The 15,611-nt window shown below is 57.6% G+C and overlaps 1 protein-coding gene across 1 annotated transcript in view; it reads right to left on the reverse strand.

Moving 5' to 3' along the window:
* LOC128071496 (rootletin-like) overlaps positions 1–15,212 on the reverse strand; it is a 47,817-nt gene extending 32,605 nt beyond the window's left edge. Inside the window, exons 1-10 of the mRNA XM_052664330.1 lie at positions 15,171–15,212; positions 14,509–14,623; positions 13,770–13,918; positions 9,103–9,288; positions 8,935–9,018; positions 8,792–8,853; positions 8,550–8,715; positions 7,888–7,994; positions 1,351–1,575; positions 592–688 (exon numbers count right to left, since the gene is read on the reverse strand). Of these exons, the coding sequence (XP_052520290.1) occupies positions 592–688; positions 1,351–1,575; positions 7,888–7,994; positions 8,550–8,715; positions 8,792–8,853; positions 8,935–9,018; positions 9,103–9,288; positions 13,770–13,918; positions 14,509–14,623; positions 15,171–15,212 (1,233 nt within the window). The remainder of the gene's footprint in view (positions 1–591; positions 689–1,350; positions 1,576–7,887; positions 7,995–8,549; positions 8,716–8,791; positions 8,854–8,934; positions 9,019–9,102; positions 9,289–13,769; positions 13,919–14,508; positions 14,624–15,170) is intronic.
* Between the last annotated feature and the right edge of the window lie 399 nt (positions 15,213–15,611).

A 15,611-nucleotide genomic window follows, 5' to 3' on the forward strand; every position in this document is an offset into this window, starting at 1 on the left:
TCCCTACCTGGACCACCGCCCATCAGGGCGCCTGGAAGGCCATGCCCAGAGGCCAATGGCTTGGGAGACCCCACAGCAGCACCAGTGCCCTCACTGAACAGACCAGGCCCCAAGAGGTACAGTGTGTGCCCCAGGGCACACAGCCTGTTGGAAGAGAGCTGGGCGCGGAATCCAGGCCAGACCACACACAGGGTGACCAACCCAGGCAGCACCCATGAGGGGTGTCCCTCTGGTGGGGAGGCAGCTGAGTTCCAACAGGAAGAGCCCTGGGCTAGCAGGGCATAGGCATGAGTTCCAGTCCTGACGCGCCAGCAACGTGGCTCTAGAACTCTGGACAAGTATTTTCTCTTGGGCCTCAGCTTCCTCATCTGTATAATGGGGATCACGCTACAGAACAGCTGAGAGGATGAAATGGGAAAAAGGAAGTGAATGTGCTAACCACTACGGCTGACACATACTAGGTGCTCACATTAAAGCTGGCACACACTAGGTGCTCAGTTAACGAGGGGTGACGCTGATTCTGAGTGGGCTGCCCAAGCTACCCAGCCCTCAGCCTATGTCTGGTCCCTGCCATCCCACCCCGCGTCTCACCAGGGCCTCAAGCTTCTCGCTGAGGGCTTTGTTGAGCTGGTCTTTCTCCAGATTCTGGTCCTGAAGACGCTCCACTGTCAGGGCCAGCTCGGTCACTCTGGAGGTGGGGGAGCTACACAGGTGAATGGGAGACCCACCCAGCTTCTCCTCAAACCCCCAGCTTCCCCAAACCTGAGGCAGGGACGCTAGTTTGCCGCCCTTGCTGTGTGACCTGGAGCAAGTCCATCTCCTCTCTGGGCTGCAGACTTCTCATCTCTGAATGAGAATGAGGTGCCAGGCACTTTATCTCATGGGGAATCACTCTGGGACCTGCCTAGATCTCAGGAGCAGAGTGCTGCTGGGCACCAAGCCACCCAGTTGTGTCTGACTCTTTGCAATCCCGTGGACTGTAGCCCGCCAGGCTCCTCTGTCCATGGGATTCTCCAGGCAAGAAGACTGGAGTGGGTCGCATGCCCTCCTCCAGGAGGAGGAGGGATCTTCGTGGTCAGGGGATCTTCCTGACCCAGCAATTGAACCCGCCTCTCTTAATCTCCTGCACTGGCAGATGGGTTCTTTACCATTGGGAGCAGAGGCTGAACTGCAAACCTGGGCAAGAGCCCTCTGAACCTGTCTTCCCCTCTGCCAAACAGAGGACCTGAGGAGACTGGCCAAGCACACGCAGGGGAAGGGACCATCGTTGGTGAACAGACAGCCCTCTGCCCCAGACCCCCGGCTGTATGCTCCAGCGAGGCCTGCCTCACTGCGCCTTCGAGAACCCACCTGTCACTGAGGTTGGCCTTGTCCAGGTTGCTCTGTAGCTGCAGCCGGGCCAGCTCCTGCTCCTGCAGCTCCTTGCTCCGCAGCTGCTCCTCCAGCAGGGCCTGCTTCTCCCGGGAGGCCTCGGCCCGGCTCTCGGCCAGCCGCAGGCCCACACTCAGCCCCAGGCCCGCCTCCTGGACGGCTCGCGAGGTGCGGGCTAGCTCCCCTCCCAGCTGCAGCAGGTCCCTGGTGGAGAGGACACAGAACGGGGGTCGGATGGGGGGCAGGCTTCCAAGTGTAAATGATAACGGCAACGGGGGCCTCCCTGGTGGCTCAGTGGTAAAGAATCCACCTGCCAATGCAGGAGACACGGGTTTGATCCCTGATCCAGGAAGATCCCACACGCCATGGAACAACTAAGCCCAGGAGCCACAACTGCTGAGCCCACGAGCGGCAGCTGCGGAAGCCCGAGAGCCCGTGCTCTGCAACCAGAGAAGTCACCACATGGGAAGCCACGCGCCAGGACCAGGGAGCCGCCCCGCCCGCTGCAGGCAGAGAAAAGCCCGCGGCGGCGGCCCGGCACAGCGGCAGAGCAGTGGAGGGACCAGGTGAGCAGGGACACGTACAGTCTGCTCTATTTGCTTTTATCAAATGTGCCTGAGTGTCTGGGTCAAAGGCAGGAGGGACTCTTCATAGTACACCCTGTAAAATTTGAATCTTGTACTTACGTGAATTATTCAAAAGCAAGATGCTAAAATGTTAAATGCTAATTTAAAATACTATATACTTTGAATATATCAAATAGGCTAAATTTTTCCCTTTCCTGAATGGACTGTACCACTGGGTATCAAATGGTAAGAAGAGGAAGTGTCTTATTGTAGAAAAGCTCCGGCTAACACATGGCACAGTGACAGAGTGAGACCGTCATGATTTTGCCATCTCTGATGAATGCGGTGAGGAGATACCCCTCGTCCAAGGTAAGGAGCAGCGGCTGTGATTTGCTGGAGCAGCCGTGAAGAGATGTCCCACGCCCAAGGTAAGAGAAACCCAAGTAAGATGGTAGGTGTTACAAGAGGGCATCAGAGGGCAGACACACTGAAACCATACTCACAGAAAACTAGTCAACCTAATCACACTAGGACCACAGCCTTGTCTAACTCAATGAAACCAAGCCAGGCCCGCGGGGCAACCCAAGACGGGCAGGTCATGGTGGAGATGTCTGACAGAATGTGGTCCACTGGAGAAGGGAATGGCAAACCACTTCAGTATTCTTGCCTGGAGAACCCCATGAACAGTATGAAAAGGCAAAATGATAGGATACCTAAAAAGGAATTCCCCAGATCAGTACGTGCCCAATATGCTACTGGAGATCAGTGGAGAAATAACTCCAGAAAGAATGAAGGGATGAAGCCAAAGCAAAAACAATACCCAGCTCTGGATGTGACTGGTGATAGAAGCAAGGTCCGATGCTGTAAAGAGCAATATTGCATAGGAACCTGGAATGTCAGGTCCATGAATCAAGGCAAATTGGAAGTGGTCAAACAGGAGATGGCAAGAGTGAACGTCGACATTCTAGGAATCAGCGAACTAAAATGGACTGGAATGGGTGAATTTAACTCAGATGACCATTATATCTACTACTGTGGGCAGGAATCCCTCAGAAGAAATGGAGTAGCCATCATGGTCAACAAAGAGTCTGAAATGCAGTACTTGGATGCAATCTCAAAAACGACAGAATGATCTCTGTTCGTCTCCAAGGCAAACCATTCAGTATCACAGTTATCCAAGTCTATGCCCCAACCAGTAACACTGAAAAAGCTGAAGTTGAATGGTTCTATGAAGACCTACAAGACCTTTTAGAACTAACACCCAAAATAGATGTCCTTTTCATTATAGGGGACTGGAATGCAAAAGTAGGAAGTCAAGAAACACCTGGAGTAACAGGCAAATTTGGCCTTGGAATGTGGAATGAAGCAGGGCAAAGACTAATAGAGTTTTGCCAAGAAAATGCACTGGTCATAGCAAACACCCTCTCCCAACAACACAAGAGAAGACTCTACACATGGACATCACCAGATGGTCAACACCGAAATCAGACTGATTATATTCTTTGCAGCCAAAGATGGAGAAGCTCTATACAGTCAACAAAAACAAGACCGGGAGCTGACTGTGGCTCAGATCATGAACTCCTTATTGCCAGATTCAGACTTAAATTGAAGAAAGTAGGGAAAACCGCTAGACCATTCAGGTATGACCTAAATCACATCCCTTATGATTATACAGTGGAAGTGAGAAATAGATTTAAGGGCCTAGATCTGATAGATAAGAGTGCCTGATGAACTATGGAATGAGGCTTGTGACATTGTACAGGAGACAGGGATCAAGACCATCCCCATGGAAAAGAAATGCAAAAACGCAAAATGGCTATCTGGGGAAGCCTTACAAATAGCTGTGAAAAGAAGAAAGGCGAAAAGGAGAAAAGGAAAGATATAAGCACCTGAATGCAGAGTTCCAGAGAATAGCAAGAAGAGGTAAGAAAGACTTCTTCAGCGATCAATGCAAAGAAATAGAGGAAAAGAACAGAATGGGAAAGACTAGAGACCTCTTCAAGAAAATTAGAGATATCAAGGGAATATTTCATGCAAAGATGGGCTCGATAAAGGACAGAAATGGTGTGGACCTAACAGAAGCAGAAGATATTAAGAAGAGGTGGCAAGAATACACAGAACTAGACAAAAAAGATCTTCACAACCCAGATAATCATGATGGTATGATCACTCATTTAGAGCCAGACATCCTGGAATGTGAAGTCAAGTGGGCCTTGGAAAGTATCACTACGAACAAAGCTAGAGGAGGTGATGCAATTCCAGTTGAGCTATTTCAAATCCTGAAAGATGATGCTGTGAAAGTGCTGCACTCAATATGCCAGCAAATTTGGAAAACTCAGCAATGGCTACAGGACTGGAAAAGGTCAGTTTTCATTCCAATCCCAAAGAAAGGCAATGCCAAAGAATGCTCAAACTACTGCACAATTGCACTCATCTCACATGCTAGTAAAGTCATGCTCAAAATTCTCCAAGCCAGGCTTCAGCAATACGTGACCTATGAACTTCCTGATGTTCAAGCTGGTTTTAGAAAAGGCAGAGGAACCAGAGATCAAATCGCCAATATCTGCTGGATCATTGAAAAAGCAAGAGAGTTCCAGAAAAACATCTATTTCTGCTTTATTGACTATGCCAAAGCCTTTGACTGTGTGGATCACAAGAAACTGTGGAAAATTCTGAAAGAGATAGGAACACCAGACCACCTGACCTGCCTCTTGAGAAATCTGTATGCAGGTCAGGAAGCAACAGTTAGAACTGGACATGGAACAACAGACTGGTTCCAAATAGGAAAAGGAGTACGTCAAGGCTGTATATTGTTACCCTGGTTATTTAACTTATATGCAGAGTACATCATGAGAAACGCTGGACTGGAAGAAACACAAGCTGGAATTAAGACTGCCGGGAGAAATATCAATAACCTCAGATATGCAGATGACACCACCCTTATGGCAGAAAGTGAAGAGGAACTAAAACGCCTCTTGATGAAAGTGAAAGTGGAGAGTGAAAAAGTTGGCCTAAAGCCCAACATTCAGAAAACTAAGATCATGGCATCCAGTCCCACCACTTCATGGGAAATAGATGGGGAAACAGTGGAAACAGTGGCTGACTTTATTTTTGTGGGCTGCAAAATCACTGCAGATGGTGACTGCAGCCATGAAATTAAAAGACGCTTACTCCTTGGAAGAAAAGTTATGACCAACCTAGATAGTATATTCAAAAGCAGAGACATTACTTTGCCGACTAAGGTCCGTCTAGTCAAGGTTATGGTTTTTCCTGTGGTCATGTATGGATGTAAGAGTTGGACTGTGAAGAAGGCTGAGCGCCGAAGGATTGATGCTTTTGAACTGTGGTGTCGGAGAAGACTCTTGAGGGTCCCTTGGACTGCAAGGAGATCCAACCAGTCCATTCTGAAGGAGATCAGCCCTGGGATTTCTTTGGAAGGAATGATGCTAAAGCTGAAGCTCCAGTACTTTGGCCACCTCATGCGAAGAATTGACTCATTGGAAAAGACTCTGATGCTGGGAGGAATTGGGGGCAGGAGGAGAAGGGGACGACCGAGGATGAGCTGGCTGGATGGCATCACGGACTCGACGGACGTGAGTCTGAGTGAACTCGGGATTTGGTGATGGACAGGGAGGCCTGGCGTGCTGCGATTCCTGGGGTCGCAAAGAGTCGGACACGCCTGAGCGACTGAACTGAACGGAACTGAACGGAACTGAGGAGTGTCTGGGCCTTGGCGTGGAGTGTCAAGGGCTGCCGACACACAGAGAGAGGCTCCTGATGGCAGGGCACACAGCATTATGAAGAGGTTGTGTCAAAACACAACAACCCGAACCTGAGTCTGATGAAGCCTTACAGCCAACATCCAATTTACAAGAAATACAGGAGACAAGGGTGTTAAATGACACCACAGAATCCAGACTGGGAATCTCTGAGGGCAACTGTCCCAGTTTCTGGAACAAATAAAATATTCGACTTAAAAGACAAATCAATGAATCACACCTTGTGAACATCTGTGGACCCTGATTCAAACAATTTTAAATGCAAAAACCAAAGCAAAATCATCTGTGATACTGATGAATCAATTGATACTGTGGATACTGAGCGAGTATGAGATATCTCACCCAAAGGTCATTACTTAATGCTTAAAGCACAAAAGGAGACAGACTGGTCTGCCTGCCTCTGGGCTCTCCCCACAGCCCCACGTGCTCAAAGAGCAAGTAGGAAGGGACTTCCCCAGCAGTCCAGCTCTTAGGGCTCCATGCTTCCAGTGCAGGGGCATAGGTTTGATCCCCGGTCGGGGAACTAAGATCCCACAAGCTGTGCGTGGCGGAGGTGGGCGGGGGCAGACACCAAGCCCCCTGCGGCAAGGGGCCTGTGAGGCTCTTTTCCAACCTGACCTCCCGCTCACTTGCCTTCTGCTTCAGCCCCACTGGCTGCCACTCTCTCCCACCCCCAAGCCTTTGCTCCTGCTGTTCCCTCTCCCTGGAGGGCCCTCAGCTCCGCCAGCTGAAACCCTACCTATCCTTTGGGGTCAGTGCAAATTCTGTCTTCCCTATGAAGCATTTTTCCGGCCTCCCAACCCCTTCCCTTGGGGACTTCCCTCCTAGCTCAGCTGGTAAAGAGTCTGCCTGCAATGGAGGAGACCCCAGTTCAATTCCTGGGGTCGGGAAGATCCCCTGGAGAAGGGATAGGCTACACACTCCAGTATTCTTGGGCTTCCCTGGTGGCTCAGCTGGTAAAGAATCCACCTGCAATGCGGGAGACCTGGGTTCAAGCCCTGGGTTGGGAAGACCCCTGGAGAAGGGAAAGGCTACCCACTCCAGTATTCTGGCCTGGAGAATTCCATGGACTGTACAGTCCACGGGGTGGCAAAGAGTCGGACACGACTGAGCGACTGTTCCTTTCACAGCCCCTTGCGTCCTCTGAGCATCTGGGACGTCCTTTCTGTTCCACTTCCGTGTCACTGACCTCTCGCTTCCTCAGTCCAGAGACTGCAAGGTCCTTTGTTCTTATTCTAAAACTTTTTGGCCGCACACAGCTTGCGGGATCTTGGTTCCCTGACCAGGGACTGAACCTGGACCCTCAGCAGTGAAAACAGAGAGTCCTAGCCAGGGAATTCCCTGCAGGTCGCCAGGCCCTTGGCAGGAGACAGCGAACAGTCTAGGTCAAGCTGAGTCACTTCAGTCGTGTCCGACTCTGTGTGACCCCATAGATGGCAGCCCACCAGGCTCACCAAACCGTCCAGCAGGTTAAAAACAGGGGTGATAAATCCTGCCTCAGCCTCCTTCCTACCGCTCTGTGATTTAACTCTCTGGGCCTCAATGTCCTCCCCTGAAAATTGAGGACTATTACAGCTCCTGCCCCACAGGAACACTGGGGATCTGAGATGAAATAAGAGGTCCAAAGAGCCTGACTAGTAGCAAATGCCCAGCGAATGTTTACTCGTTACTAGTAATGACTGTGCTATGCTTAGTCGCTCCGTCGTGTCTGACTCTTGCGACCCCACGGACTGCAGCCCGCCAGGCTCCTCTGTCCTTGGGGATTCTCCAGGCAAGAATACTGGAGTGGGTTGCCATGGCTGCCTCCAGGGTACCAGTAGTAACTAGGAAACAGTAAATTTAGAAAACAATAAAACAGTTTTTAGTTTAGTAGAATATGCTTACTAAACTTTAAAAGAATGTTTTACTAAAAATTATTAAAACTACAAAAAAGTTTTTTTACTAAAAAAATGTTTTTAGTTTAGTAAAATACGACTATTTAGTCACAGTCAGTTTAGTAAATACGTTAAGCAAATACGACATGACTGCCCTCATCTGGTAAGAGTTAATTATCACTAGGTGCCTCTGGGTCTCCCAAGGCCGGCATACAGCAGGCGGGTCGGTTTGGACTGAAGCCCAGCTGGGCGGAGCTGAACTCGTGGAGAGCAGGGCCGCGCCCCCGCCAGCCTCACCTCTCAGTGGCCGTCTTCACCTCGCTGATCAGCCGTCGGGCCCCCACGACCTGCCTCCAGACGAGGAGCAGGCGACTGTGCTCGTGGCTGAAGTAGGCGCTGAAAGACTGGGGGACCGAGGGGCGCAGTGAGGTCCCAAGGGCCGCCCCAGGGGCCGTGTGCCGCCCCCACCGCCGGCTCGCAAGGCTGGGTCCGAGCTGCCTCGCTCACCAGCCCCCGCCTCCCCCTGGCCCAGGGAGCTGGGCGTCCAAGCCTGCACGGGGAAGGGCGGAAGATGCCGGAGACCTCGGTCTGCATCCCAGCTGCCTGCAGCACGACTGGGCAGCAGCTCAACCTCTCTTCAGGAGGACTAGAACACCATCCATGTACGTTAAGGGGATCAGAGGAGAAAACGCCCGCCTCTTACACAATAGGCACTAATCAAGGCTATTGTTATGACAACCGTTCTCCTCCCTAACGGGGCTTCCCTGGCGGCTCAGATCGGAAAGAATCTGCCTGCAGTGCAGGAGACCCGGGTTCCATCCTAGGGTTGGGAAGATGCCCTGGAGAAGGGCATGATGCCCCACGCCGGTGTTCTTGCTGCAGAATCAAAGGGCTCAGCTGGCGCGGGGCCCCTCCCCCGCCAGCCCAGCGGGGCCCCGCGGCCCCGGCCCCTCGCCCACCTCGCCCTCACGCCTCCAGGCAGCCTCCCGCTGCTCCAGCTCCTGCCGGCTGCGCGCCCAGTCGCTGGTCACCTTGCGGATATCGTCCCGCAGGGCCTGGTTGGCCGAGCTCGCCTGGTCCAGCTGTTCCCGGAGCAGCGCGTTCACCTGGGCCAGGCTTGCGCTCCTGGGCGAGGCAGAGGAGAGCAGGTGGGTGCCTGGGCGGAGGGCGGCCGGCCCCCGCGCGCCCCCCGCGGGCCCACCTCTGCTGCTCCTCCTCCAGGCGGACGAGGGCGCTCTCCAGGTCCTGGCTGTGCCCTGCGTCCTGAGGGGTCGGGAAGCGGGGGGCATCAGACTGGGCAGGGCAGGAAGGGTCAGCCCTGCCCCCCAGCCCCCCGGCGCCCACCCGCAGCCGCAGCTGCTCCAGCTCTGTGCATCTCTCCAGCAGCTGCTGCTCCGTCTCCGAGCTCTTCTTCTTGCACTGGAGAATCTGGGGGTGGGCAGAGAGCGGGTCAGCCGCGGGGGTTGGGGTTGGGGGAGGAAAGGTGCGCGGAGGGCGGGGCGCTGGCCCGACCTTGGCCTGCAGCCGCTGCACGAGCTGCGCCTGCCGCTGCTGGCCCTCCTGGTAGGCCTGCAGCTTGCGCCGGTAGGAGGCCTGCTCCTCCTGCAGCTGCCGCCGAAGCTCCACGCTCTGCAGGGCCAGCCCCCTGGACTCCTGGGCTTCCGGCTCCCCAGACTCCCGACGCACAGCCTGCTGCAGCTGCGGGGAAGGGCCCCGGGTGAGAGTCCTGCGCCTCCCCAGAAGGCAGGCTCAGGCCTCTGTAGGGGGCACCAGGCTGGACCCCGACCCACGATGCCTTGCAGGCAAGCCCAGGACGGAGAGCACGTGTGCACGGCCAAGCATAAACACATACGAGGCAAGCAGGGGCACACAGACAGGGTGTGCAGGGACACACAGGGTGTGCAGGGATGCGTGCAGGTGGGCCCACACACATGTGCACACAAAACACAAAGATGCCCCTGGGGCAAACCTTGAGGCCTGGGCATGCTCCAAAGCACCCAGCGCCCTGTGTGGCCAACTATGAGATCCGTGCCATGCCACCCGAACCCAGGAAACCTGGAGTTTGCTCCCCACTGTATCTTAGGACCGTGAGCATGCTATCTTAGAATAGCACGCTCATGAATTAACAGCACCAGCACAGGTAACACACTCAGAGGCGTCAACACAGGTGCACAGGTGTGAGCTCAGAGACGCGCACACGCACAGCGCACACAGGTCGTCTCAGATACCCCAGACTGGCACTGGCGGACTCACCTGGCTCCCACTCCCCACACACACAGTGCTCAAGCTTCTGAGAGGCGAGCACAAGTGTTTTGACACATGGCGTGGCTGTTCACAAGCCCAGCCCAGCCTGGCCCCCAGCTCTCCGCTCCCCCTCACTGGGGGGACCTCCACCCCACCCCGTCCCCCACGCCCAGGCAGCCTGTAGCCCCTTCATCACCCTACCACAGCCTGCTCCAGCTGCGGGGAAGGGCCCCGGGTGAGAGTCCTGCGCCTCCCCAGAAGGCAGGCTCAGGCCTCTGTAGGGGGCGCCAGGCTGGACCCCGACCCATGATGCCTTGCAGGCCCAGGTGGTCCCAGGCTCTGACAGCCTCCACTAGCCCAAACCCCCTCACTCCTCCAGGCACCTGCTGGTCCCAGGGGGCCCCTAGCCTCCCCCAGAAGTGTAGAAAGGAGGGCGGAGGCAGCCGAGGATGTCAGGGCTCAGAGGAGGATGGTGCCCAGAGTGGACCGACAGCAGGGCTGAGCCCAGAGCCTGGCCTGTGAGAGGCGGGGGAGGGCATCCGTTCACACACACACCCACGTCCGGTCCCGGGGAGGCCAAAAGCAAGGACGACAACCATCACCCACGCGGACCAGGGGCCCGGGCCACGCTGGCCCTCCAGGCCGGGGTTAAGCGGTGCGGCAGGAGAGGCTCAGGGAGCCACCAAGCTGAGAACCACCTCATCTCCATCCCCACCCCGGGGACAGCGCTGGGACAGGGTGACTGTGCCCACGGAGGCTGTGTGGCAGCTGCAGCTCATGTTGGGGGAACCTGGTCTGAGGGTGCGGGAGCAGGCGATACACAGGGGGTCCCTCTCCCTGGACGGCAGGCAGCAAGCCCGTGGCCAGTATCTGCATGGAGTCCACCCCAGTTAGGTGAAGGGCAGAGAGTCTGTGCTGGCCGCGGCACCGGGATGCTGCGTGTGTGTCAACCATCCAGCAGGTGCTTCCTGGATGTCAGGGTGTGTGTTTTGTCGTTTGTCTCCAAGTGTGACCCTGTGTGTCTGTGTCTGGGCCTTCATGGGGACCTGGGTGAGGTGGCATCTGTGGTCCAAGGCATACATTGTGGTGAAGCAGATGGGTACGTCTGCGTGTGTGCCTACATGTCCATGCATTTGTACGCCTGTGTGCACAGCTGTACGAGGGGGGTCTGCGTGCATCTGTGCACACCTGTGTCTGGCTGTAGGTATCCAGCCAGCATTGGGCTGTGTGCAATGTGGGCACACACGCCATAGTGTGTGGCTATGCGTGCGGATGGGACGGTGTGGTGTCTGGTGCAGCTTGTGTGTATCTGAGTGCATCCTCTTGGTGGGCCGTTGGTGTGTGTATATAGAAGGGCACCCACCTATCAATGCAGGAGACATAAGAGACCTGGGTTTGATCCCTGGGTTGGAAAGATCCCCTGGAGGAGGGCATGGTAACCCCCTCCAGTATTCTTGCCTGGAGAATCCATGGACAGAGGAGCCTGGTGGCCCAGGGTCCACAGGGTCACCAAGTGTCAGACACGACTGAAGTGACTTGCACACATGCACTCGTGCACATACAAAGGGTCTGCCGGTGGCCGTGGTGTGTGTCTCACACAGCTGCGTGAACCAGGCGCTGTCCGTCTCTCGGGTTTACGGGGGTCCCTGCCGCTGTGGGAACCAGGCGCTGTCCGTCTCTCGGGTTTATGGGGGTCCCTGCAGTTGCCAGTGCTCCGCTGTTTCCCAGGGCTCACAGCCAGACCCCTGCCCCTCTGGCCACAGCCCAGCCCTTTCCACAATCTCTTTCAAATTCACTCATAAGTCAAAAAGGAAGCAGGCTGCTCCCAAGCCAAGGATGAAAGAAGTTTACTGTCTCCCCTAGCAACCTCCGCCCCACTGTACGCGGCTCACCCGGTCCAGGTTACCATGGACACTGCGGGAGCGGGGCTGGCCCAACAACTGCTCCTCAGGGATGGGAGAGTGGGGGCCTCACAGGGACCTGAGGTCCCCCCTCTGACCCAGGGGGGTCACCGCCTCAGCCTCCTCACAAGCAGCCTCTGGAAACAGATCATGACCTCAGCTCCACCCCGCTCGAGGGGCTAGGAGTTTAAGGGTCCAAACAACCTCAAGCCAGGCCACATGCACCACTGTGGCTGCAGGCCCCACTGCCCTCGGCCCAGGGCCACACGCGCAGCCGAGAGGGACGATGCCCCAGGGCTGCAGTGCCCAGGCCAGGGGCTCAGCCCAGCTCTACCAGCGGCCTTGGCCCCACGATGCCCTCCCTGGGCCTGTCTCCCCACCTCTCATGAGGCGATCTCCAGGCTCTGATATTACCTGGGGACCCACCCCCAGGAGAGGCCTCAAGGTCACCCTCATCTAACCAGGGGGCCCCACGCACACCATCACACACAGGGGACAGCCTCACGCCAGGCTCCCTCTGCACGCTATCCCAGCCCCCCCAGCCACAGGAGGGAACTTCCTAGACTAACGCAGCCCCCCAGCAGCGTCCTCGCAGGAAAGGGAACGGCCCCCTCCACCTCTTCCTCCCTTCCCTTCCCAGCCGGGGGGGCTATGCTGGCCCCACTGTTGGTTAGAAGCTGGCATTTAAGAGGCAGCCCCCCCCGGGCCTGACACTGTGCCAGGGGCCCCAAGATGACTGGCCTCAATGGGAGGGGCTGGCTCAGGCACCACAAACAATGCGCATTAGCCCAGCCTGCCCCCCATACTCCCTGCAAACCCTGGGAAAACGAGCCCTGCGCTGTGCCCAGTGCTGGGGTCCGCTTTAGACCCCCCGCTCTGCTTCTCTGCAAGTCCCAACAAGGTGAAGGCTTATCCCAGCGGGCGGATGCCAGGACACAGGCACAGCCCACACCAACAGGGAGACACAGATCACTCCTTCCACCGCCGGGTAACAAGCCCTCGTGTAGACGGGCCCAGCTCAGTGAGTCCTGGGCAACCCTGGCTCTGCCAGTCCTGCTCAGGGGACCCTGGGCCAGCGTCAATCTGCAGGCTTCAGCTTGCCGCTTGCAGTATTAGGGGGTCGTATCTGAGGTCCTTCCAATTTTCCCAGGACCAGCTGCCCCATGGGACTCCCAGCCCAGTGGCCTCTTTCCATCCCCAGGAAACAAAGCCACAATGCAGAGCCCTGGGCTGCGCGACTCCGAGCACAGCGCTTTCCCGCTCTGAGCCTCAGTGAGCTCCTCCATTACACGAGCATCGCAACGGTCCCAACTTCTGTATCTCAAACGTCAAGCTCCCAGCACACACTTGGCACACAGCAGGGGCTCAAGAACCCACAGACACTATTACGTGTTACTCCATTACCCGCCCCCCACAGGCACACACACTTCCTCCCGCATGCAGCTCTCTCACCAACTTGCAGCCACCATCACCTCCCCAGGGTCGCCTGCCTGGAGCCTGGCGACCTAAAGGAGACGACGCACTGAGAACGACCTGTGCCCAGCACACAGACCTCCTGCCCCGCCCCGCGGCACAGGCCCCCTGACACAAACCCTGTCTGGACTTGGGCGCAGGCCCGGCTACCCTGTCCTTCCTTGGCGGGGCCTCATCTGGGAGAGCGGGCCAGGTCTGTGCACACCCCGGCCCAGGTACACAGGGGTACAAGAGATGCCCAGAGACTGCAGCGGGGGACTCTCGGGGGTCTTGTTCTCCATGCCCCACCCCCAGGACAGCTGGGGATGAAACACCCAGGCTCCCGGCACTTCATCCCCTTGTCCTATAGGTTCCGCAGCTCCGTGTCGTCACTGTCCCCACTGTAGACAGCAGGCGTGTAGAGTGGAGAGACGTGTTGAAGGCCACTCGAGTGGGCAGAGTCACAACCTGAACACAGGCCGCCTGGCTCCGGGGCCCACCTCTCCTCCCGGGCGCGCTGCCCAGGGTGCCTCCCACCCCCAAGGCTGGGGAGCCCCGTGCCCTGCGCCCCGCAGCACCCACCCTCTCGCTGGCCGCGCTGTACTTGATGGCTAGCTCGTCGCGCTCCGCCCGGCTCTGGGCCAGCAGGTCCTCCACGCGGGACAGCTCCTGCTGCAGCAGCTGGTTCTCCTCCTGCAGCGACAGCATGGAAGCCATCTCGGGGGCCGGGCCTGCAGGACAGCGGGCACACGACTGGCCTCCACCTGTGTCCAGAGGGACCGCCTCCCCAAACGGGTGCCCCACCCATCCCTGGAGGCAGGAAGACAGACCACGTCCCTGAAGGGAGCTGCAGCTGAGGGGCCCTTTCCCAGACTGTCAAAGCACATAGGAGGTTGTGGGGGCCCCCCTCCAGGGGCCTGGGGGCCCATGAGCCTTCCTGCCCAGGTGGAGAACGGGCACTGCCAACCCCAGGCTGTCTACAGAGCCCTGAGCTAAGCTGAGTTGCCTTCTCCCTGTTGTCTTGGATTCACCCAGGCCACCCCTTCCCTGGGAGAGAACGCGGTGTTTGGGGTTTAGTCTTCCAAGCAGGCTTCCTGCAAGCAAGGAGGGGATGCCCCGCCTTCACACAGCAGGACGTGGAGCCAAGTCTAGGCAAATGACACCTCCAAGCCTCCATTTTGTCATCTGTAAAATAGGACCCTCCATCATGGGTCTGTGCCTGCCTCACAGCGAGGATTCAAGAAATGGAAGCTGCCATCGTTACCGACGTCACGACTGTGGAGAGGAGTGTCTGGGGCGTGGCGGGGGCAGGGAGCGGTACCTGCGCTCTCAGGCTGGGAGAGGCTGCGGGTGACGATCTCCCTGATGCGGGCAGACAGGCGGGCGGGCCTCGAGTCCTGGACCAGGCCCGACCCCAGGAGGCTCCTCTCCAGAGTCTGCGGGGAAAGCGGGAGGGTCTGCGAGGGGCCTGAGACCCAGGGCTCCCTGGCGCAGGTGGCAAAGAAACAGGGCTGCCACCCGAGACGTGGGTGCCCAGGAGGCGCTCAGGAAACCCCACCTGGAAGGACGCTTGGGAGTCAGACTCGCACGAAGCCCAACAGGACGCTATGCTCCGTGCGCCCCTGCCCTGGGAAGGAGTCCCCCGGGGGCCCGAGAAGCGAGCCAAAGGCACGGCCCACTCACAGACCCCGCCCCGGGCAGGCGGGGTGCCTGGGGCTCCCGCCCAGGACGGGTGAGGGCCCCACAGTGCTAGCAGGGGTCACCCCAACCCTAAAACCTGGAGGTGGGGACTCCCCTTCACTCGAGGGGCACTGGACAGAGCCCCAGAACTGAGCCCCAGACCCCTCCGCCCCCACCCTGGCCTAGAGCTGCAAGCGGGGGTCCCCGGCTCACCCACGCCTGCACCCCGAGACGCGCCGCCCCTCACCCTCTCCTGCGAGGCTCCGCGCCCCTGCCCTGCACGGGGCACAGACCCGGGCCCACCTGGATAACCACCTCCAACGACTGCTCCAGCCCCAAGCTCATGGGGGGCGGCCGTGGGCACCCTCTGCAGGCCTCTGCCAGGGCCCGGGAGACCCACCCAGACTCCCCCACAGCCAGACCGCCGGCTGAGCGCCGGGCAGATTAGGCTTAAATCCGGCGGGCCCCACGTGATCACGGGGTGGGCGGGGCCGGGAGGGGAAACGGAGGGTGGGGGAGGGGAGCCTGGTGGAGGAGGACAGAGGAGGAGGAGGCGGCGTGAGGGGCGCGAGGAGGGAGGGGAAGGGGAGGAGCGGGAAACGAAGGGAAGACCCTCCCCAACACACACACACACACACACACACACACACACACACGCACACACACGCGCGCGCAAGGAGGAGGGAGGGGAAGGGGAGGAGCGGGAAACGAAGGGAAGACCCTCCCCAACACACACACACACAC

Source organism: Budorcas taxicolor, chromosome 2 (genome assembly GCF_023091745.1).
Source record: "Budorcas taxicolor isolate Tak-1 chromosome 2, Takin1.1, whole genome shotgun sequence".
NCBI classification, from domain to species: domain Eukaryota; kingdom Metazoa; phylum Chordata; class Mammalia; order Artiodactyla; family Bovidae; genus Budorcas; species Budorcas taxicolor.